The sequence below is a fragment of the Pelmatolapia mariae genome, linkage group LG10_11 (genome assembly GCF_036321145.2).
Source record: "Pelmatolapia mariae isolate MD_Pm_ZW linkage group LG10_11, Pm_UMD_F_2, whole genome shotgun sequence".
NCBI classification, from domain to species: Eukaryota; Metazoa; Chordata; class Actinopteri; order Cichliformes; family Cichlidae; genus Pelmatolapia; species Pelmatolapia mariae.
The window spans coordinates 22,135,376-22,159,877 of NC_086236.1; the positions used below are offsets into that span (position 1 = coordinate 22,135,376).

At 42.8% G+C, this 24,502-nt stretch overlaps 2 protein-coding genes across 3 annotated transcripts in view; both read left to right on the top strand.

The window, feature by feature from the left end:
* Positions 1–8,314: 8,314 nt before the first annotated feature.
* Positions 8,315–13,329, top strand: si:ch1073-224n8.1 (zinc finger protein 16). Its single transcript, XM_063487703.1, has 2 exons — positions 8,315–9,442; positions 9,529–13,329. Exons 1-2 carry the CDS (start codon positions 8,734–8,736, stop codon positions 10,479–10,481), a joined length of 1,662 nt encoding a protein of 553 aa, XP_063343773.1. The 5' UTR covers positions 8,315–8,733; the 3' UTR covers positions 10,482–13,329.
* A 5,381-nt stretch (positions 13,330–18,710) lies between these two features.
* The window catches only part of ltbp3 (latent transforming growth factor beta binding protein 3), a 40,280-nt gene continuing 34,488 nt past the window's right edge, over positions 18,711–24,502 (top strand). For both annotated transcript variants that reach the window (XM_063486757.1, XM_063486758.1), the window contains exon 1: positions 18,711–19,326. In XM_063486757.1, coding sequence (XP_063342827.1) covers positions 19,089–19,326 — 238 coding nt within the window. In that variant the 5' untranslated portion in view covers positions 18,711–19,088. The remainder of the gene's footprint in view (positions 19,327–24,502) is intronic.

Below are 24,502 nucleotides of genomic sequence, written 5' to 3' on the forward strand. Positions count from 1 at the left end.
TTCCTCTGCTCCTAACCTCACTCCAACATTTCCCTCCTGTTGCCAACAAAAAAAAACCAAAATACCAAGACACCATTGCATCTAAAAATTGAAGATTGAGAAGCAGCTCTGCAGCGAAAAAATGCACCTCACGTCTGTTTTTCTTCCAGATAATCTTTCACTTTATTCAAGTAAAATCCAAAATCTGTTTGGAGAGGCGCTCTGTCTCCCTGGGATGTGCTGTACAGAGCTTCAAAATGCGCTCTGCAAAACTCGGGAGAGTCATATATCAGGAGCCTCAAAATATTCACATTAGCAAATGATTAGCAGAGAACAGAACAGTCTGTGCATCATCAAGGTCCCAATTGAGCCTCTATGTAGTTAGTTATTCAGTCATTTCCTCAGAGCTGGAGATCATAAACGTTTATTGAAAAAACAAATTTCATGTAAATGCCTGATTGTAACACCGAGGCTAAAGAATACTTATTACAGAAAATAGCGCTGAATTGTTTTGGATCAGCTGCAGGTGTAAACGCAGGTATAAAAGCAAAATCTTGACTTTATTATTTTTTTTAGTTTTTTTTTTTCTTCTAATAGTTCACAGATTCAGCAGATCAGATGCTCAGTATTAAAAGAAATTAAAATTAAGTATAAAAATGAATTTGCTTGGAAAAAAACCTCGAATTTTCAAAGTGAAGACTTCAAACCATGTAAATTCATTCTGAATGTTTAGATTTAGAATTTTGCAAATCTAATCCAAATATCATTTTTTATTAGTTGTTGAGACTTGACTCGCCTTTATTACGGATGTTTTATACTTCCATAACATATCTTGGAAGTCTCTTGAAGAGGAAAAGACATAAAGTGTGACTTTATGTCTTTTATCGGCATTATAGATCTGTAGCCTTTTCATTTTTAACATCAAAGGACTCAGAAGCTTTTATACTTGGAGGGTAACCACGGGGGGGCTGTACACACCCTTATTTCATTTTCTTCTTCTTATAACTTTACTGGATTCGGCGCTCGATCGTTCACGGGCTAAATTTTGATTTCTTCAAAAATTCAAAAACATTTTCAGGGTTTGAAAAAGTAGTGTACTTTGAAATAAATCGAGCCGTGCGCATGTTGAAATAAGATACTAATGTATTTTTCATGTTCTTCTTCTGTTCTGCAGCCATCGCAGAAACGTTGCATTTGCTTTGAGCACAGAACGTCTCTTTCTGTTTTAAACGGGCTGCTGCCAGCTCCTGTTTTTTTGGGTTTCATCTCAAAGCGGCCCATTCATGCAGATATTTCCCTCCCAGTCTGACAGTGACAGCATGTGTGTCATAAAAGCAAACATCTTGAGGCCATTTGAGCCACTCAAACGAGCAGTCTGTTGTGTTTCCAAATTACAGATGTTAGATGACTTCCATGCTGCGCTCTGTGGTGTAAGTTGTGCAGTGAAGTTGGAATAAGAAAGACGCCATGCCAAGGGCGGTGGAACAACTCCATGGCAGCAGCCCGAGCAAAAGGGAATTATAACATTGCTGCGAGAAACACAGATGGAGGCCTGAACATGAGATAAACTGAGGGGGGGGGGGATTAAAATTTTGGACTTTCTTCTCATCATGGCAGAAAAAAAAAGCCTCAAGCTCCTCATCAGCCCGATGCTGCGTGACGGGAAGTCTCAGATGGGATGAGACAGCCCTCGCAAAATCCATATCCCTCTGAAAAAGCGATTGTGTGACAGCTGGAAAAAACAGCATCGAACACTGGTGCTCGTCCAGGGCGCTGACATAACTTCCGTCAATAAGACAGATGGAAAAGCACACTCATCCTACCAAGTAAAAGATGATACAAAATGACACGTTTCGACACAGCTGTGGTGACTAAGGCGACGTTTTACTTCATTTTAATAGTCAGGCTCGAGCAAAAGTGGTCAATCAAACACATTTAGCGTCCAGAGGCGGAAAAAGAACACAATTGTAATAAATACAGTTTAAGTCAGTTTCAAACAATCGATCCATTCACGCTTTAATTACTTACACGAGGAGCTCTCACAGAGAGTTTCAAAGAAAACATTTCATTACAGCATGCTTTGATGTCTACAACAGTAAGTGACAGCATCTTTTTCCTTTCCTGGGGGAGCCTTCCTCAGCCCTCATAGAGCAGAGGAGGCGGTACGGCCCAGAGAGATTGCCAGCCCATCACAGAGCTCAACAGCAATCAAACCCTAATTATATTATATAAAAATGATAGTGCCATTTGAACCTTTGCTACTATCTCCTATGCCTTCTGCTGTACTCTTTCAAACAGAATTTGTGCCTGTTGTCATTTTACTTGTGCTTTATGCTATTAACACTTTAATACACGTCACTATTTTGTAAACACAACTCCAAGAAACCTCTAATTTGCACACAAGATTAGGAAAGATACACTTCTGTCAAGTAATAAAGTCCTGGAGCACCATAGTGGCGCTTTTCAAACTTTTATCATGTAAGCTTCAAATATTTTTACCCCACTATTAGCAGTTACACACTGTGCTGCTCAGCTGAGCAAGTTGAAAGCAGGGACCACATGCTGGGATGTTCCCTGATGTTTGTCTTCAGGGTTTCATTTCTGGGAAAAAATATAATTTGCAAATAATGAATTCTGTGAGTAATTTTATGCATTTGTTGTGGATGCGGGACTTTCTTGAACGCACCGAGGGGTTTACAGGATGGACAAGGCATCAGGCGATGAGCATAACCAGTTCGATGTATTCACGTGAAATGAATACATCGCTGCTTCCTCTTGTTTTGAGAAAGCCTCGTGGTGCAGGAAACCTCAGATGTTATTGTGTTTTCATAGCTAACTGCAGTAATGCAGAAGAGTCTCAGAGCACAGACTTCTCTCGACGAGTGTCCATTCTTGCGGTGCTTCCTGTTCACCCCGTCTCAGCTGTGTTGTGCATGGAGATGGTGGCCTCCTGTTTCCTTTGCCTCTTGTGCCTCCACAGCAGGACGGCCAGCAAGAGGAGCAGCAGGAAGCCCAGGGCTCCCCCGATGAGCCCTGCTGTCAAAGGCAGGCTGTTATCTCTGGGATGGTACATCATACAAGATCCTTCGCTGGCTCCGGCATCATTCACGGCCACCATGCAAACTTCTGCTATGTTGCCAACTTCTCCCACTCCTCCGCTTCTCTGGTCCGCCCCAAACTTCTGCCTCTCTTGCCCTCCGACAGTCACAACATAGGCTGCGACGAGTGAATAAGGTGCGCACCACTGAAGTACAACTTCGGACCCGTTCCAGGATACCGAGCTTAGTTTGGGCGCTTCTGGGGGCACATTATCTAAAGTGAACCCTGGACACAAGCAGTTAGACGAGACTGCAAGCTTAAAACAGGAGGTCTGGCCTTCAAGACAGGGATCATAGTCACACCGCTTAAGGGTCCCTCTACTTGGAATCAACGTCTCGGATGATCTAGTGGTTGTATCTTCATATCGATTGTAATCCTCATCGTTAACAAGAAAATCCTCGTATGAGTGTGCGTATGGGCCGTGAATTCCCATGGGATGCATCCCTTCTGAGCTCATAGGCAGGGGGCAGTAACCTCTGATGAAAAGCAGGCATATGATCCCGAGTGGGAAAGTAAGGTCCCTCATGGCAGCCGTTGTACTGGGAATCATAAAAAAGTAGAATTCCATCAGAATTTTTTAGAATCTGCTTTTAAGCCCCTCGGGCTTCTAACTGTGTGTACATTTAGTAAGTCATTTGCTTTGTCTCTTGTATGAAAGAGCCAGAATGAGAACATATTTCCCTCTGATTCTGTATCTTTTCTAGATGATCTACCTGCAGAAGGAAGGACTGTTTCGAATGAATCGACTGACTTGACTAAAGCGCTATTTTCAGTGGGAAAATAAATCGGTCAAAATCAAAACTTTTTTCCCAGCCCACATAGCTTTTAAATAGGCAACATGACAAAATGCCGACACCTAAGTAGCTGAAATTGAGCGCTCTGCAAAGTGTTTATAAATGATGTCTAGTGTTGTATATCAAACTGCAAGTAATAGTCCTCGTTTGTTAAGACTTGGAGGTTCCACACTCCACTTTAGCATTCCACTGGCCTATTGCACAAGAGTTTCAAATGCCTGCACGCCAGGAATCAGCGTAGGCTTGTCAGCTGTATCTAGTTACACGAAAGCTGCTGCTTCTTGAGAATCCACATGAGCATACCTGAAATATGCCGTGTGGTGAACTTGCATAGCAACCTAACAATGGGGCCATTCAAAAATCTCAGTGTGGTGAACGGAGTAGAAGCCCCTATTGAATACTAATCTACTTTATGCAAGCTGTTTTGGCAACTTACAGCTTAACGCTACTCACTGAATCTGTGTAATAAAAAGATATCCATTTACCTGTTTCTTGGAGAAGTTTGAAAACGTTATCAGACAACCGATGAGCTTCTTTCTCCTCGCCTCTCTTCCAGTTGCTCTCTCTGGTGTGGTCTCTCCCTCTTTATATGTTTTCCTTCTGCCCAACAATCACCTCCTTCTTTCTGTCCTCCCATAATCCCCCCTATCCCTTATTCCCTACGCTTCGGCTTCTGCACCAGCTCCACCTCCCTCTTTGCCAAATTGTTTAGTGATGTGTCTGTGAGTGAGCAGCTGTGCACGCCATTTAGTGGAGAAATACTATAGTCTGCTATTAGTTACATCACCACTGGTTAATTTGGTGACCACATTTTTTTTTTTTTTGTCTCATTCTTTCACAACAAGCACATTATTCAGAGCATGTCTCATTTGTTAATGAAGGCTTGTTTCCCTTTTAGGGGAGAAGGGATTTACAGAGGACTGGAAAGCTCTAGCTTTGATTCATCTAAATGTTTTTCATCATTGGCATACAGTAAGTGGCTACATGTAGACTGTGACTTCCACTGAAACAGCTCCAGAGTCAAATAGAGGAAACTGTTTAGCAGCTGTTCACCGAATTACTAATAACGAAACAGACTGGACCTATGCTGGGAATCATTTGTAACGTATGTACTTATTTCTCCTTGAAGAAAAATTGAAAGCATAAAATTGAGTAGAAAACGTGGTGGATGTCAAAAGACAGTTGTATGAGATTATTTTTTTGTTACCTGTTTAAAAACTTCACGTGGCTTTAAACCCAGCTGTTCACTCATATCTCTGCTCTGCTTTTGAGCTAAAGTCACAGAAAAACACAAAGCACACCGTCCTGTACCTGAGGGATACCTACAGCTCAGATAAAGTCTGTTGAAAACTGATGCACTGAATGACTCACAATCCCGCTCAAATACCCAAATACATCGTTCCTGTCGCTATTCAGTAGACACCAGATGGATGAATATAACGTTTTATTTCCTATGCCATTATCAGGTGCGGTATAAGTGTTTGTCGCTTCTCGCTTCTATCTGTGGATGTGTGAACGTGTTTTTGGATATATAGGAGAGCGTGTGGGTGTGAAGGGGGCACGTGTATATATATCCGCATCCAGGATGCGTCTGAGTAATGCTCTGTTTATATTGTGCAGCGTGTGTTGTTATTATATCTGAGTTCAATACTGCGAAGCCTTCATTTCACACACTGTAACAAATTTCTGTAAAAATACAGGAAACTGTTCACTAATTGTATAATAAAGTACATTAACTTTATGTTTTGGGTTGTTTTGTTTTTTTAACTTTGTTGGGCCCAGAAGCTCGTTAGTGTGTAAATGTTTACGTTCAAGTAATTAATAAATGGGTATAGTCTAAGTCATGGTTTGCATTTTGATTGCTGTGACTGTGCAGTCTGGCTTCCTGTGTTTGAGTGGCTCAAATCAGTGTTAAGCAAAAAACTGACCTCTCTGACTTGGACGGGGTTCATCACACCCGGACAACATTCATCTTCAGGGTGGTTGCACAGTCTTGACGCTGACTTTTTATTTCTGTGTAATACAAATACTGAATCATGTGACGGCATCACATCATGTGAATCAGTGTGATGGCAGCTAAAGAACTGATAGTATTATACTGTTAAGTTATATCCTCTATAACAAAGTAAGGGGGATTTTATTCACAATAAGTCAATAAAACATTTAAGACACAAACTGTCTTTATAATTTAATGAAAGCAGAGAGGGTGTGACAGGCAATATGACAAATGTAAAGTTGCTGAGTGAGAAATCTTTCCCCGAAGTGACACAAATCCCAGCAGATGGTAACTATTAAATGGGTTGTTGCATAATCCTGAAATGCACTACCCTTTTTTATTTGCCACAGATCACATCAGTTTTTCCTTTTAAAAATCACTGCCTGCGGCTGGGGATAGGTCTGCTTTCTTCATCAGAAATGACTCTATAAGGAATTGATTATTTTTATATATGAAACTAAAGCAGCACAAACAAATACTCCAAGGTCCTGTTATATCTGGAGCAGATCTCCACAGGAGCTCTTGGTATGGTTAATAATGGTGCTCGCCTTCTTTCCACATGTGGTCACGTAAACCATTTACTGTTTTTTCCACGGCCTACAGGAAAAGAAAACAGTAAGTGGAAATTGTCCCCATAGTTCACACAATCTTTGTGAACAACCAGTATTAATATAAAAAGGAACATATGCTGAAGTCCTGAGAGTGTTCGTGTCTGAGAGGAGCTGGTCTGATTGTAAAGCAACGTCCAGGTTCTTATCTGGCTCACTCATCAGCCTGTGTCTCTAAAGGCGGAAAATTTTTTAGAGGGAACGCACAAAAAAAATCTTGATTACAGCAGATTTGTTCTGTGTGGGCCGTAACTGCAATGGGTGGATTTGACATTAATTAGTGTGCATGATGGACTGCACTGACATCTGCAAAACATAAAGTTCATGGTACTTTTGGCCAGTTTCCTCAGCTTTAGTGGACTTTCAGTGGTTCTGTAAAGCTTCGCCTGGAGCAGACTGCAGATGTTTTCTCCACAGAGTCAGTGTGACCAAGAGGTCCGTGACCTGGGCGTACTTCAGACTGTGAGCACTATTTGTATCTATTTTTTTTCCTCCTCGTCAAATGGCTGCTGTACTGCCAGGAATTGTGGAGCCAATTTCACCCTGAAACATGGGATTAAGGCTGTAAATCAGGATACACTTGTCCATTACACTCTAATAAACACTTTTCGCTCTAGTTGCTCCAGAAACCACCAGGCAGACTCAAAGTTTCATTAAACAAGAAGACTCAAACTGTCACCCTCAGTTGAAAGGAAATTTGTTCAGATGTTCCGGAAAATCCCAGGCAGCTACCTAACTGGACAATCCAAATGCCTTCTGGTGAAAACTGTTATGGACAGAAGGCACAAAGACATTTGGCCACAATGACAGGTTAGGTATGTTTGGAAGCCTAAATGTGAGCACAATGTGTAGGACTACTACTACCTCCACATTATTTAACTTCACTTCAAATCAGCTTGGACACAATGGGGTGTTTCAGCAGGACAATGACCCCAAACACACATTAAGAGAGGTTTTGAATGGATAAAGAAGCTAACATTGAACTTCTTGGATGATCTTCCCAAAGTCAGGGTTAAAAGCTAGACTTAAAAGTCTGGTCCATACTAGGAAACCAAACCAATTTAAGTGAACTCTACCAATTTTAACAATAAGAGTCTTCAAATATACAGCCAGAATTATCCCAGAAGCTTCTTCATGGTTACTGAAATGGTTGAGGTGCAACTTGCTAAGAGAGATTTAACCAAATATTAGTGTGTGTGTGTGTGTGTGTGTGTGTGTGTGTGTGTGTGTATAGTCTGTATGTATACAGTCTGTATGTATACTTTTGAGGCTGTGTGGAGTAGAATCCCAAATAAATTGAAACTTGTGCCACCAATACGTGTTTTTTAAAATCATTAAAGATGCTGTACATTCTTAACCAACCTGGAAAAGGAACAGTTACAAGTATGGGCAGAACATTGTGCCATCAGAAACTGAATTTGAACAAGTTAAATTCGAATTTGAATTCCTCGGATTGAATCTAAATTGTAACTTGAATTCTTCAAATCCAGTTTGTGGTGGAGCAAAGTTCTGCCCATAAAACTTTGCCAAAAGTGCTGACAAAACTGTTTGATGTTTAAAAAATTAGAAGAACTTACAGGGATTTTTTTCTATTTCACTGAAAAAAAATATTTTAAAAAGTACCCCCCAAAAGATGAATCTGATATGCATATTTGTAGCTGTAGTTCAGAGTAGAAGTAGAAAACGAAAGAAAAAAATGTACGAACTGGGACGTGTCTAAACTCGAATGTTTTGTGAGATTAAAGCAAGATGTCACAAGGTGCGCAGAACCTCCTGCGAGTCACCACTCTGGGTAAAATAAGCCCCCGTCTCCTGACGTCACAAACACGCGACGGGCCTGTGCTTACAGTCGCTGCAGACGGAGGCAGGAGATGGGTGAGTCGCTGTGCAGAGGGGACGTGTTTCGAACAATAACTCGTAGACTTTATTAGGACAGCTAAAGAGCGGCAGCACACCTCTCCATCAGGGCCGCAGCGTTAGCAGAGGTCCTCTGCCGTCTGGCCTTGTTACTCCTGCAGAGAGCGGGCCAGAGCCAGGCCCAGCGGAGAGTTACCTACATTGTTTTTGTCGGCAGCGCCAGTTAAACAGCTAATGAGGCGCATGTAGTCATTGACAGTCATTGCTCTCACACAGTAAATCAACAAAACCCGCAGAGTTTCCCCTCTCTTGCTGCTCAGATTTGTGAGCTGCTTTCAGGAGCACGGCGTGTAAACGTTAGCTGACTGAACACCAGCTAGCTAACTGCATTATAATAATAATGACTTCCAGGAGGACGGGCTATGCTGGAAGCATGGATTCCTCCTCTCCGTCAAACAGCGGCAGCAGCTCGCTCCACAGTGGGAACCGCAAACAAAGCGCTGTTAGCATCCCCGACAGGATTGAGTCCTGTTACGATCGCAAAGCGGACAAGGGTGGATACGGAGGCTCGCAGGGCAGTGTGACTGTAACGTCGCTCAAATCGCGTCTCGCCCCGACCATCCAAACCGCCATGTCCGCAGCAGTGGACACTCTGCTCGGGGAAGTGGTGCTAGTGCTCAATGAGACTCAGCAGGAGTTGCTGCATAAGGAGCAGGAGAACGAAAGGCTCAAAGTGCGCCTGGAAGTGTCTGAGAGGGAGCTGAAGACCCTGCAGGAGTGCCTGTGCAGTGCTCAGAAGCTCATAGATCAGCTTCAGGTGTCCTACACGGGCCCTCAGTCAATCAGTCAGTCAGTGTTTGCCCCGTCGCTGTCGTCCATGGCTTCCATGACTTTGGACAGGGACCACCAGAACCCCAGAAACGTGAATGGAGCGGGTGTCGACTTGGGTCTTGGTGGCTCTGTGGACGAGTCACTTCATGGGTTTGAACCAAGAGATGAGTACAAAATGTGCCAGCTTTCAATCCAGCCAGATGGGTCTGTGACCAACCATGCTCTGGACTCCTTCACATCCAATCCATCTCACATGTGCTCCGATTCTGGCCGACCAGGTGAGTGTAGAGTGTCGAGCTTTTGCAAAGATTGATGACTGTGTTCAAACATGGTAATGATGTACATGTTTTATTTTTGTCTATAGACGAGAGGCAGTCTCAGGGACCTGGTGGAGCGTCCAGATTTGAGATCAAAGAGGAGCAGGGACCAGCTTCAGGCTCCACTCAGCCCAACAGGAAGGACAGCATAGCGACGGGGGATGGAGAACGATCGTCACATAACGTGGGAGATCTTGGCTACGGTCAAGTTGGAGGAGAGGCAGGTTCCCAGCGATCTTTCCCTCACCCACTGCGTCACCAAAGACCCATGCGTGAATGCAGTAGTGCCTTGGGTGGACTTAATGGACAGAAACAGTTAGCTAGGACTCCTGGAGCAGGAAGAGGTGACAGCGCTTCATCGGGCGGAGCTGAGGACTCTGCGGGACCATCAGCTCCTGACACGGCGGTGGTCGAGCCCCCTGGAGATCGGCCTCACCACTGCTTGGAGTGCGGAAAGACCTTCCGTCTGATCTCCAGCTTGAAGAAGCACATCCGCATCCACACAGGCGAGAAGCCGTACCCGTGTGGAGTCTGCGGCCGTCGGTTCCGCGAGTCAGGGGCGCTTAAAACCCACCTGCGCATACACACAGGGGAGAAGCCGTACTCTTGCTCAGAGTGCGGAAACTGCTTCCGCCACCTGGATGGTCTGCGTAAACATCGGCGCACCCACACGGGGGAGAAGCCCTACGTGTGTGCCATCTGCGGGAAGCGGCTGAGTCGCCTGCAGCACCTGAAACACCACCAGCTGATCCACACCGGAGAGAGGCCGTGCTGCTGCCCTTTCTGCAACCGCACTTTCAAAGAGCCTGCGGCTCTGCGGAAACACATCCGCACGCACCGCGAGGAAGGCGGTCACATGGGAATCGGCACCAATGAAGACGCCGACCCAGACGCCATGGACGACATTAATAACCTCCATCCAGCAGCTCCGTCTCCGCAGATGAGGTTTGGGGAGTGGGGAGCTGAGGAGGATGACAGCTCAGTTGTAGACTGTGTCTAGGTGGAGGTTAAAGAGGTGCCTCGCTGTTGGTGTTTTTAAAAAGCACGGACTGATGTGTTTGTGTAGTTTGATGGACCACGAGGTCACCTTCACTCCGCGGTGTTAGGGTGATGAACCAGGCTACATATAACCAGTTGAGCTTAGTTTGTCCAAGATATTAAAGTGTTACACTTTTAGATGTGAAGCTTAGTTTTAAATTACCACGGTACATTCTTCAGCAGCAGCTGTTCTTTCATACAGATGTTTATGGAGCAGTGCAGGTAGTGTACAGATTCCGGGAAGTTGCTGGTTTGCAAACTTTCTGGCAATAATTTGGGAAATTTATTGCAGACGTGGGCACAAGCCAAAAAATGTAAAAAAGGAAGGATATGTTAAAAAAAACAACAACAAAAAACTGGGAGCTGGGCATGAATTTATAAAACGCTCACAATAATGAAGGCATAGTTCTAGCTCATCCTTACTGTTACAGAAAAAGGATTTGGTAACAGCATATTTAGTTTGTAGGTTTTTATTTTGTTTTTTTTTAAATCATAATAAATTGATCAGGTTTGGGCATTTATAATCACATCTATGAAACTGACCAATGACTAATGTGGGCGAATTTCCCTCAGCTGAAGTAGCAGATAAAGGCCTTTACACACCAAGCACATTGTGGAAAAATGTCACAAAAATCAGAATTTATTTTGGATGCGAATTTGTCATGTAACGTCAAATCGACATCAAGCAATGAAGCGCTAATTCTGATGTTTCTAAGGAACAAAAAAAAGAAGGAAGAAACAATGATTCTGATTTTCTCCATTTCTCACAAGCTGGTTTAATCCAGGAGTTGAAGCTGTATCACGGCAGCTTTCGTACATTTCAGACCACACCTGAGGAGGCAGAGAAATCATTTCAGTGAGCAGATTGACCCGGAGCAGCGTCTAGCTGTGTGTCTGAGGTAAAATAATATTATTTTCCTGTTTCCATATAATGGTATGTTCTGCACCGGTGTGTGCTTTGAGCACACTTGTTGGAAAACGCAGTAATCTGATTGGTCAGCTCTGTTTATGCACATGTGGAAAAATTAGAAAAAAATCATACCTGGTTGGTATGAACGGCTACATTAAGAACAGGCGAGGCTGCACAAAATATTTGTGTGAAATTTACTTGTTTAATGTGTAAAGGCCTTAACACTCAACTTTCAAAATGCGTAAACTATGATGGCTTTATAGCCAAGGTAGTCCAAGATGGTCTCCTTTCATGGTATATTAATATCTTCCCACCTCTGCTCCTTTCATCTTTGATGCTCATGCTTTATTTAATGCCAGATTTATATGCACAAGCTGTTTCAGTGGTCACGGATCACGTTCGGCCCAGTCTACCAACTTTTATCCTGATTTCTTTTATGAAGGTGTTAGGGCTCATGTTCTGGTAACATTGTTAGTAATATACCTTCTGAGATACAGTCACCAGGAGGAGTCAGGAGGTTGAGAGGGCCATCCACTAATCAGAAAGTTGATGGTTTAATGTCCGGCTGCTCCAGTGTGCACGCCAAAGCATCCCTGGGCAAAATAGTGACCCCAAAGTTGCTCATCAGAGTGTGAATGTGAGTGAATGAAGCATGCTGTAGAAAGCACTATATAAGAAGCAGTCCATTCATCTGATTTCTTTCACTGACAACTTCAGTAAACCACCAGGTAGATACTTTATTGCCCTCTATAGGTGGAAATGGTAACATTTTAATCTAAAATATGCTGCTTTAAAAAAAGACAACAGTATGCTTGTTTTTATTACACCACTGCTGTCACCGCTGTTTCCTTTTTATAATGAAAGGCTGTAGCAATGCCATATAAAACACTAACAGACCAAAAGCTAAAGTGTAATTTCAGCTGTGTGTGTGTGTGTGTGTGTGTGTGTGTGTGTGTGTGTGTGTGTGTGTGTGTGTGTGTGTGTGTGTGTGTGTGTGTGTGAGAGATGAATCATGAGCCATTTTTCAGTCAGCCATCACCCCTCTCTCTCTCAGCCAGTTCTCCTCTCTTATCTCTTCCCGTCACTGTGCAGAGCCCTCATCGGTCCACAATTGTTATGTTATCAAACGGAAGTTATCTGTGTCGAAGAAATCCTGTTTTGAAGAAATCACTCAGTGCATTTATTTGTTTATCAAATCATACAGGACTAGTTGAAGGCAATTAGCTGGCATCTTTATGCACCACATCAGGAGCTCAAACACTCTCCTGTTCTCTCTTCTCGCTAAATAACGTCTCCCCATGGACCTCAGTTTAGCATTCCATTTTTATTTTATTCTTTTTGTTTTGTTTTTTTCACGCTGCTACTGTATGTCTGGAAAGATTTTCTTTTTCTGGACTTGTATCGTTGTTACTAGGCAGTCGCTAGCAGACAGACGTTGGTGCTTGCATGTGCATATCTGTTCCTCCGCTGGCAACAATGCCTCTCAGCTGTTTGTGTATATAAGAATGTAGTTAGAGCATTTTTATTCGGTTTAGTAAGGGTTGTGCTTAAGTTGTCGTGCAACAGTTTTGTTTTTTAAAGGAAACACACATTGTGCTGAAAACAGCAGTATACTAACATACCATGTAAATGTATGTAACCCAGTTACATTTGTTCCTGATGCTACAGCGCACCAGGCGTTAACAGCAGAGCATTAATCTTCTCAGCCCTTTGAGCTAAACTGTCTGGTGTTATTTAACATGTGTACTACTATAATGACCTCCATGTAACTATTCTATGTACAAGTCATTTTAAAGTGACACTAAAAGTGTTAAATATTTGTCACTGTGTATACCAAGAAGGTAGTCTTTGCCCCAGATAAGCATATTTATTGTTTTTTGTATTACACATGGGTGGGTTTGAGGGGTGGGGGGGACCTTTGCATGTAGGCTTGAACAGAAATGGCATTATTCCTTAAGAAATCAGTGTTTAAATGTGAAATGAATTACTTTTTTATGCTTATTTGTTCACCCACTTCACATTCATACTGTACATGTTACTATATTAAAGGGCCTTGTTTATAATTCTGTTTTTTTTGTCTCTGGTGTTTTTTCTTTTTTTTTTTTTTTTTGAGGGGAAAAAAGGGAAAAAGTTGCTTTAAAGCCAAAACACACCCACATAATTTATATCGTGCATAGGTAGTAAATAATCTGTGAGCTCGATCAGCTGCCTAACTGCTCACTCTGAGCCATGTAAAGCTGCCATTTCATCTTGTTTCATTTTATTGTTTTGTCGTATTATGGCAGGAAAAACCGCATTAAGCCTGGGGGGAGAGTTTCCACACTGCCTGAAACGCTGCCAGAATAGATTGTGTAGGTGGTGTGGTCACACCCAGAGACAGATCCCAAATAACACTTTGCTCTCCTTGCAGTGCTGAGTAATGACATCTGTGTTCAAAAACACCAAACTGCTGTTTAAGTTAGCCTTTGGTGCGATTACAGAAACTTCACAGGTTAGATGGACCTGAAAAAAATGAGAATGGTTTCCTCCATAACATTAATAACTTTTTTCTCTGAGTTGGCTACACTATAAGACTTAAAGCTCTTTTCTTTTTGTAATATTTGCCATAAAACAGATCGAGGCCCCTCCTGGTTATATCCCCTCCAGAGGAGGTCACGCTCATCAAGGTTCATAGCACATAAATGTGTTGATTCGTAAGCGTAAATTGGATATGTCTTGATATAATTAGCAGTCATAACTCCCAGAACACATTTGCATAAAATACTGCTAAAGACATGTTTGGGATTGTCAAAAATATTTGGGACGTCTCACACAAACATTTTCCATTCAAAGCTGGATAAGCCTTTAACACAGAGAAAGGATAGTTCATGCTGTGATACAGTTCCAATCAAAGAACTGTACTATCTGGTATACACTCACCAGCTATCTTAAGTGCACCTGTTCAACTGCTTGTTAATGCAAATATCTAATCTGCCAATCACATGGCAGCAATTTAGTTAAATTAGACATGTAGACTTCTGCTGAAGTTCAAACTGAGCACCACAATGCAAAAGAAAATGCCCAGACTGCATCCAGATGATCAGAATCAGAATACTTTATTGATCCCTAGGGGAAATTATTTTGGTTACAGTGCTCCATTACAAACAGTAACACACACAGACAATACACTAAGTAAGGAATAGCACAAAATATACATGCATATATATATATATATATATATATATATATATATATATACATAGTGTTAGGTGGATGAGTTGTACAGAGAGATGGCCACAGGCAGGAATGATTTCCTGTGTCGTTCAGTGGTGCTTTTTGGTAATCTCAGTCTCTCACTGAACGCGCTCCTGTGACTGACCAGTATGTCGTGGAGTGGGTGGGAGGTATTATCCAACATTGTCTTTATCTTGGACAACATCCACCTCTCCGACACCACCTTAAGGGAGTCCAGCTCCATCCCCACAACATTACTGGCCTTACGGATCAGTTTATTGAGTCTGTTGGCATCTTCGACCCTCAACCTGCTCCCCCAGTATGCAACGGCGTGGAGGATCGCACTGGCCACAGAAAATCCTTTGCATTGTCCGGCAGATGTTGAAGGACCTCAGTCGCCTCAAAAAATAGAGACGACTCTGGCCCTTCCTGTAAAGTGCTGTGGTGTTTTTAGCCCAGTCCAGTTTATTGTCAATGTATACACCGAGGTATTTATAGTCATCCACAATGTCAACATTGACCCCCTGGATTGAAACAGGGGTCAAGTGTTTCCTGGTCTTCCTGAAGTCCACGATCAATTCCTTGGTCTTTGCCACGTTGAGCTGCAGATGATTCTGCTCGCACAACGTGACAAAGGAGTCGACCACAGATAGGAAGGTAACAGTTACTTAAATAATCACTGGTCACAATCAGTGTGCAGAAGAGCATCTGAATACACAACACATAAAACCTTGAAGGAGATTTGTTACTGCAGCAGCAGAAGACCACACTGGGTCAAAGAATGTGGGCTCCCCAAAATTGAATAATACAAGATTAGAAAAAAGGTTACCTGGCCTCATGAGTATTGATTTCTACCACAGTATTCAGATGGTAGGGGTTCAGCATCGATCCACCCTGCTGTGCATCAGAAGTTCAGGCTGCTGCTGGTAGTGTAATGGTGTGCAGGATATTTTCCTGGCACAATCTGGGCCTCTTATGACCAATGAGCATCATTTAAACAGCCACAGTGTACCCATCTTCTGATGGTTGTTACCAGAAGGATAACACATCATGTCACAAAGCTCAGATAATCTCAAACTGGTTACTTGAACATGACACTGAGTTTGCTATACTCACAAAGCCTCCACTGCCACAAGATCTCCACCTAATGGAGCACCTTTGGGACGTGTTGGACCAGGAGATCCACATGCCGGATGTGCAGCCCAAAAATCTGCACCAACTGTGTTATGCTATCACGTCAATATGGACGAAATTCTCTGAGAAATGCTTCCAGCACCTTGTTGTATCTGTTTGGTGACAAATAAATAAAATGGACAAAGAGAAATTTCAACGTGCAGTAGATAAAAAAGTTGCAGGATCACTAAACTTACTACAATCAATTGTCTGGTGGAACAATAGCCAGTGTGATGAGTTTTCTGGCAAGTGGTCTAAAAGCTAATCTCCCAGGACAAGTTTTCGCAGTGATTATTCCCTCAAAATGCACCATTGGGTTCAAGTTGTGCAGTTGTGGGTTTGTTTTAGACCAGTTTGGAAAAGAAACTACACATTTTAACCTTGTAAAGGATAAACAGTCATAATCACTGACCCTTCTGGGGATGAAAGCACAAAATCCAGAGTACAAATTGTGTTGATACACAGTCTAATCTGCTCCTAAGAAAAACCGTATATAGTTCATGTAGTTTTTTACAAGTGTAAATCTTGCCAATATGCTTCACAGGCTTGATCCAAAAAGAAGACTCTTTGTGCACGGCACCGAAACTAATTTGTTCTTACTGTTCTGTAGAGAAAACTCCACTTGGAGCCAACGTGCCCTTTGGACGTCTTTGTTTAAACCACTGGGCAAGTGATCCAGCAGAGGCTGCCATAGATCCATTAAGCTGTTGTCATTTCTCCTGAATGTTCACTGAGATTCTCTACTGGCCAAACCTGATAAAACTTCCAACACCGCTGAGTGTAGTCTGAGGTTCCTCGTGATCGCTTTAAAAATTTGGCATTGTCTGTGGAAATGGCTCTGATTGTTTCCATAGAGAAACACGAGCTGCTGTAGAAATAAAGACGCAGTCTAATATGTTAACTATCTCACTGCACTTTGTGTGTTGATTAACTTAGAGGCCCGGGACACATTGAGCAGAAGGGTTTATTATTGTTAGGGGCACTCTGCTCTAAGTAGTCTTTGCTTTAGTCGCTCACATTCTTCATCTTTTGGATGTTGCGTTGCTGCTTTTATCCAAGTAAAGGATTGAATTTCCATCTTCAGCTCTTTTTACACACAGATTGTGTAATAAGGTTGCTTATTTGTCTGTGCTGTCTGTTATTATTGTCTGCTTGTCAGAGAATATCACCAGGGTTTCAGTTTTCAGATGGGAAGTAATTATATTGTACTAACAATAAGGATGGTTCTTGTCTGACCTGCAGTGTATTTTCATTCTGTGTGTGCGTGCATGTGTGCACGTGTGTGTGTCTTGGCAGTCGGTGACCTTATGATGGTGAGCAGCAGAGGCTCAGAGACATGTGAGAGCGGCTCGTGAACTCTCTGTAGGCCCATGCAGTCATTTCCTCAGCGACTAAAAGTAAACACATTCACTTTTTTTGGAGAGGAAGTGACTCAGCTTGCTTTCTTCCCCTCTCTTTGTCTGTTTCTCACTTTCACCCATTGCTCACATGACCCCCAGACACTGACTGGCCCCCGTGGGCTTAATAGTGCTGCACCTTCATATGTTTTTTTTACTTTTTGAAGTGTGATTAATCAGCACGCTCTTTCGTCCCAGGCGAGAGTCGCAGCTGAACTTATCATGCATTAAGTGTTTAGGCAGGTCTCAGCGCTGCAGACTGTGTGGTGTCACGTTGGCCGTCTGACTTTAATCTGTTTCAGTCGGTGTGGGTGGCTGCGAGATCGAGCGCTATATATCTGCACACCGAGGGCAAGAATGGAAAACTGGAATTTGTTGCAGTTGTTGCAAAAAGCTCAGCAGCTAATAGATGCTTTTATAACCCCAGACTGTAAAAGCATCTATTAGCTGCGGAGCCAACAAATTTAAATGCTGAAAGTAAGAAAGGTGTTTTCTGAGAAGTGTATGCTCAGTTTTGATTTGATGCCAGGTTGCATCACCTCTTGTATTAACAGCACTCTGTAAGCATTTGGAAACAGAGGAGATCCACTGCTGTCATTTTGAAAGTGAAATGTTTTACCATCATAGATAGGCCAGGACTGCAGGTAGGCCAGCATCTAGACCAGGTGTGTCAAACCTAAGGCCTCATATCAGCCTGCCAAAGACTGTAATTTTACACTTCGGCGCACTGGACAGCTTCAGAAAATGCTGGCTGATTCTGGTCCCCGGGCCTTATGTTTCAAACCCCTGATCTGCACTCTGCTTAAAAGACCATGCTGTTGGAATACACACACAATGTGGCGTTGAAAAGGGTATTGGCTGTTTGGCAGTAAGCATGTATATAGCACGTATATGTCATTCAGCACCAGTTGGCCCTTGGGATACTGGCTTTTGAGCTGTACCATGCTTCTGGACATCCTTACGGCTATTTAAATATCTGAGCTGTGAAATATCACAGAAGCTCATCACACAATACAAGAAATATTAGACTGCCTGTAAAATCTTGAAGAAATCCACATGACTGATATCTTTTAGCTTCAAGTGAAAAGCTAAATATTCAAATAAAATGGCTGATGTAGTGCAGTGACACACTGCGGCGTAATGACATGTTATGATCAGTGTATGAACACTGGCTGATATTTTTACAGACATAGAGAGGAACCTCGGAGAGGCCAGTGCATTTTCACGCACTAGAATCTCACGAACATGGAGGTGTGTGCGTGAATTATTAGCCTGTGTCCGTGTTTTGTTTTATTTTTTCTATTTGAGAGTGACACGCACAGCTGTGCAGCTGTGATTTGTCTGTGCGGGGGCAATAGAGCAGAGGAGGGCTGTTAGAGGAGAAATAACCAACAAGGAAACCACTTTCAGCTTTGCTCCTGCACCGCCTGGCTGGCCTGCGGCCAAGTTCTCCAGAGAGGGCTGGCTCACCCCTTCTCCTCCTCTCCTCCCTCTCTTCTTTCTCTTCCAAACCCACATACGCACTCCTCTCCAGCCCTCCAAAGCAACAGGCGAGAAGAAGGAAGAGCGACAAAAGCAAAAGAGCAACTCCTGCAACTTTTTGGAACGAGCGCAACGAAGAGAAGCTTCCGAGGATGCCAAACGCGTCGGTTTTGCAGATGGATCACATGGGTACGCGAGGGAACTGATTTTATTTTTCCCAAAGAAGAAAACAGGAGGGAGGACACACGTTTTTGTTTTTTTTCCTCCACCGTATGAGACGTCAAAAGTTTCCCTCTGTGTTAACAAAGCAGGCGCCTTTGAGCTGGAGCTGAAGCCCTCAGCTTGTGATTAAATGTCCCGGGGTCTCTGTGGAGGGCAGTGAAAGGATGCCAGGATGCCCTCTCTGATCTCCCATCTGCTTGTCATCTGGCTGAGCGTCCACAGGCTGGTGTGGTGCACGGAGCGCTCCTCCACACGCGAGCGCTTCAAGGTGGTCATCGCTCCTCTCATCTGCAAGCGGGTCTGCCTGAAGGGGCAGTGCCAGGATACCTGCGAGCAGGGCAACAACACCACGCTGATCGCGGAGAACGGGCAGGGGGCCGACACGCTCACCGGACCGGGCTTCAGGGTCGGTAAGTGACGGAGGCAGTTTCTTATGAGGGCTGGGGGCGATTAAATAGACCCCCTGCGATTGAGAGCCCTGTCCTGACCCCAGGCTTTTACGTTGTGGTTACCCCTGTTGTGCCAAAAAATGATTTCCGGTAATTGCAAAAAGAAATGATCGCGATTATTTAAACGATTATAAATGACTCCTTGGCCTTCAATCTGTCAAAAATATGCCAAACACATCTCATATCATGACTGATGTCCAGTCATTTTCAGCCAGAAAGAACATTTCTATCACAAGGCAGAAGCTGGAATGGTTTTTGGCAAAGTGACTTTTATATATTTTTTATTTATGCAGATAAAAAAACAATCTTCATAAGGGATCTGGCCAACAGGACAGCAGAAACTGTAACAAATATAACATCACAATTTTATAGGCATACTTTAAGTTTCCCCAGCATCATGTTCCCCTCCATCTGTTTACCAAAATAAGTAAAGATATTAGACATAAGAAACAAGGAGAAACCATGGAAATCACTTTTTGGCACATCGCCCCTGTAGAGAGGTGAGGGAGGCCTGTTTGTTTGCTTAAAAGTTGACTTTCTTAATAGCTTATTATACCAACGTGGAGCTCCATCAAACACCTAAAACTGGCCCAACTGTGCTTCTCTATAAGAAAAGGTTATGCCTGAAAATCTGAAACAATTTTAGCTCATTTCAAGGTTAGTTGATAGCACAAGCGCAAGTTGAAGCAACAAAGTCCACCTAAAAATCAAAACCAACACCATGTCACAAAAAATGGCTCATAATCCACAAAATAACCAGTTCAAAGCAAGCATATCTGATCATCTCGAGGCCTTTTGGTTCCATACCTGCTGCTGATAGGCTCCGTGGGTTCATGTGAGAAACTGTGCAAATAAATAGGTGGCTAAGATGAGGTGAGCTGAGGTTTACCCTCCGCTGCATCTGGAAAACGTTCCTGGGTTACACTTTAATTAGTAAGGCACGGCTCATTACATGGCACATAAATGTACTCTTAAGATCTATACTTTCCCCACCTCCCTCACTCCAGTGTCTGGTTGGCATGAGTGGAGCTGTTTCTGTGCTGTATCAGATCAACTGTGGTTGAGACTTGGAGACTTGCAGTCTACATCAGTGTGCCGCTCCACAAATGGATTTACCCTCAGTGGCTCGGTGTACAGAGTGAGACTGAGCTTTTTAACACAGTCTGACAGTGAATTAACTCAATAACAGTAATGAAAGTGAGCTAATACACTAACCTGCACAGCACAGCTCAGTATTTATTAACATGATATGGCTTCTTTCTTCTTTTTCTTTCTTAAAACTCACATATTTCTAAATATAGATTCCTCTTCTCCACTTATGTGCCCTCTCTCTCCTTTATTGGCTGAATTCTTAGAACCAAACTAAGATGCAGAGCTGCTGGATGAAAAATAAACAATGCCTGTGGGGAGGGAGGAGTGGCAGCAGCAGGTTGTGGTTGTGGTGCATTTTGCATTCATCACACACAGGTTTGCACAGAGTTGCAGTTGCGTGTAGAGTCGTAGCTGGAGGTGAAGCAGGCTGGATTCAATTGAGGCCAAGTGAATGGTACTTGCACTGCTGTGACAGTATTCTTCCACTCTGACACAGTGTAGAGGCAAAGAGTTGGCTCCGGCATCAGTCTTCCCTCTTCTCCTCCCCGATTTCCTTGTGGTACGTCACGTTTTATGGAGCTTCTGTGTAAAGTAATTCAAGAGAGACGCATCGGATTCCTGGAATGCCTCATGCTGTTTCGCAGTGTGTCTGGATAACGAGATCATGTCGTCACACAGTCCCGTCTCCCGGATTTATCCGTCCGTTTATCGGAGTTTTTGCAGAGAGGGACCGAGGAGTTGACTCCAGCTTGCACAGGAGATGTGTGCTGTTCAGTGTGAGCGCTGGAATGTGGTCTGGACAAGTGGAAATTTCTCTCTCCCGTGTTAAAACGGCCACGGCTATAGCAGCAACAATATGAAGACTTTTCCATATTTGAGCAGTTGTGATGTAAGCAACGGCGAGCCTGACGCCCAGACTGAACAAAACTTTTCCACAAAAGAAAATATGATTCCTGTCAGTCTGTAGAAGTAAAGAAGAGTCTTTAAAGAGCAAACACATTCAGAACCAAGAGACACTTTTAGTCATAATGTAGTTCACTGAGACTTTTTGCTTTGCTTTACTTGACATGTTCTCAAAAGTTTGTGTTTCCACGGCAAAATAGGTCATTTATTATATATTAAACTGAAAGAGGGAAGTGAAATCCTGTTCGTTACTTCTGTTTGTTCTGTTTTAGTAGGTCAAAGAAGTTATCCAAAGTTAAATATATCAAAAGCTAAATAATACAGGTTCAGTGGGTGTATTTATGGTGATCATAAAACCCTCCTCAGTTTGTTGATCCTCTGACTTTTCAGCCAGTGACAGGCACTTAAAACTAAAGCAGCTGGGCTAAAGGATGTGAAATCACTCTGCAGGATTTGTATTCTTTGTACGTTACTGTACACAACTTTTGAGCTGGCTCCCATTTCTTTATATTTTGCTTCTAAGAAACCAGACCTGTACATTTTTTCGAGTGGTCTCGAGCAACAGTTCACCAGGCTTTCTGAAGATCTCTCTAAGGTTTTCTTTGGACATTGGCTGCTTTTCCCAAACATATTCAGCACAGTGCTTGTACCTGACTGTTTTTGTTTGTTTGTTAAGTCACTTCACACTGACCTATGTATCATTCAAGCATAAAACAGGCAGCTAGCTCAAGGGATGAACAAATGTTGTGTCTACACATAACAGACAACTTAGCAAAGAACCAATTTCTATCTGTAGGCACTTTGTTACTAACAAAATGTCCTAAAATATCATATTTTTTACTCATTTCTTTAGTTGAATCTATGAAAAGTGCCAAAGATAACACAGTTAACAAATACAAAGGAGTATATTTGCACCAACAAGGGGATTCCCAAAGATCTATTAGCTGAAAACTCACCATGGTGTGCAGCATGTCATTAAACAAATTTGAGGAAACTGGACAAGCAGAGGACAGAAGAAGGCCTAAAAACTATCTACAGCAGGTGTACTTGATCTGAAAGTCATGTCCTTAAAAAATAAGAAGGAATCCAGCAAACAACTAACACAGGACTCATTTGATCTCTCAGTTGATCCATGTGCTGTTTGTCGAAGCCTCATCAGAAATAGTCTCAGTGGAAGAATGGCTGTTAAGAAGCCATTTTTAAGCAAGGGGAACAGAGAGAAAATGCTCAGATTTGCTCACACAAAAACCGGACTGAAAATTAGTGACAGCAGGTCTGATGGAGAGATGAATCCAAATTTGGAACTTTTGGTTTAAATTGCCATCAGTATGTATGGAGGAGGTCAGGAGAGAAGGAACAGTGAGTGTCTACAGCCATCTGTCATGGTTTGGAGCTGCATTTCTGGTAGTCGTGGATTGGCTTCCCCACAGCCCAGACCTCAACATGAATGAAGCAGTGTGGGATCATCTTGAGAGAACTGAAAAAAAAGGCAGAAACATCCAAAACATAAAGAAATGAGGGGTGATTTAAGACTTTGGCGCAGTACTGTAACTATGCACATAATAAAAAGGTATGGCATAGATTAGAGCAGCTTTAAACAATTACTCTGTTTTTCCAGCAATATACCACAGAAGCTTTGTTTGCGTAAAGGCCCAAGCTTCTTTATGTTTAAAAATACACTAGTTCATAAACAGCAATTATCCAAAATGTAAATCAAGTAATAAATAGAAATAATGAATCTGTTTGATCTGCGCGGGATGTCATTATGCTGTTGCAGATTGGGACAGACAGACAGACGGAGAGGCGACCACCCAGATGTTCACACAGAGCAGATTGTCTCAGTGTGAATAACCTGGAGCACATGAATATAAATCACCTGCACAGCACGCTGCTCATTTGGACTTTCTATAAGAGAACGTTTGCACACAGGCAGACGTTATAGGACATCGTTTTATTGCTAAATATGTCCCATTCAGGATCGGCCATCAGGTTACGACATCCGATTTGATTTGTCGATACGCTTGCGTTGATTACATGTGTCATAAATTAATCTGCATTTCACTTTACACTTTATTAAACTCATGAAAGCAAAGAATTCCTTCCAGGCATGGCAGGCAGAAAAAAGAAGTGTTTGCAGCAACATACAATTTGCTCTCCTCATGGACTCCACATGGTGCCTATGTAAGTAATCACAGGGCTCTGCAGGGGGTTAGGTGGTTATGATAGCGATAAAACTATTGCAGAATACATATTGTTTTATTTATTAAAGTTGAATTTTAGCATTCAGAGACTGGAAAATATTAAAAAGGATGAAAGAGTTGCATGTGACTCACTTCACCTAGAAACCCATGAATGACCTTAAGTTATGCTGATCACATGCTATAACCCCTTTTAAAAACTTCTTTTATCCCCAACACTTTCAATCTTGGTTCAAACTGTTGGTGAGAGAGAAAAATAGACAGCAATATGATGCTATGTTTGCTGCTTTATTGCTCCTAAAAGTTTAAACATCTTGTACTTTGTCAGAATTATGTATTTCTTTTAGGAGACATTCTTTCAGAATCAATGGCTACATAAAAGCAGTGCACATACTGTGGTTGCTTTGACTAAGGCGTGCTTTTTTAGTCCAAGTCTAAATGTTTCTCGCTGTTGCTAGCACGGAGGCATCCAATATATCTTGCCTTCCTGACAGCAGCTGCTCAGCTCCCAGACAGCCCACTGAGCCTCCTCTCTCCTCTGCATCTCCTCTTTATCAGGCCTGCTGTTGCCAGGCAGCTCCAGATTCTCATCTTTTTCTGGAATAACTAAGGGAATGCTGTGAGGGGGGGCGGGGCCTCGTTTGCACAGGAAGTGGTTCTTATCATAGCTCAGTCTGGGCTTGCGTCCCCTAAAATGGGCATCATGACAAGTGGAAATGGCTATTTGAGGATTTCCCATGTGGTTTTGTATTTAGGGTAAAGTGACAGTAGTAGCCTTGTGGTTTGTTTTGGTTTTCCCTTGGCATGGGTCAGAGGTCCATGGGAGCCTGAAGATGAACACAAGTCAGTTGAATACAGCAGTCAGGGCTGGTTCTGCTTTCTCTCTCCTTCTTTCTCTTTAGGGAGGCAAGTTTATTTTACCTTTCAAAGCCCTGTGCTCTTCC

What these genes read in the sequence shown, in the direction of transcription:
- si:ch1073-224n8.1 (XM_063487703.1), top strand. Translation starts at nt 8,734, where the DNA reads ATGACTTCCAGGAGGACGGGCTATGCTGGAAGCATGGATTCCTCCTCT. An exon ending in CTCCGATTCTGGCCGACCAG is followed by an intron (nt 9,443 to 9,528) that starts GTGAGTGTAGAG and finishes TTTTGTCTATAG; the next exon opens with ACGAGAGGCAGTCTCAGGGA.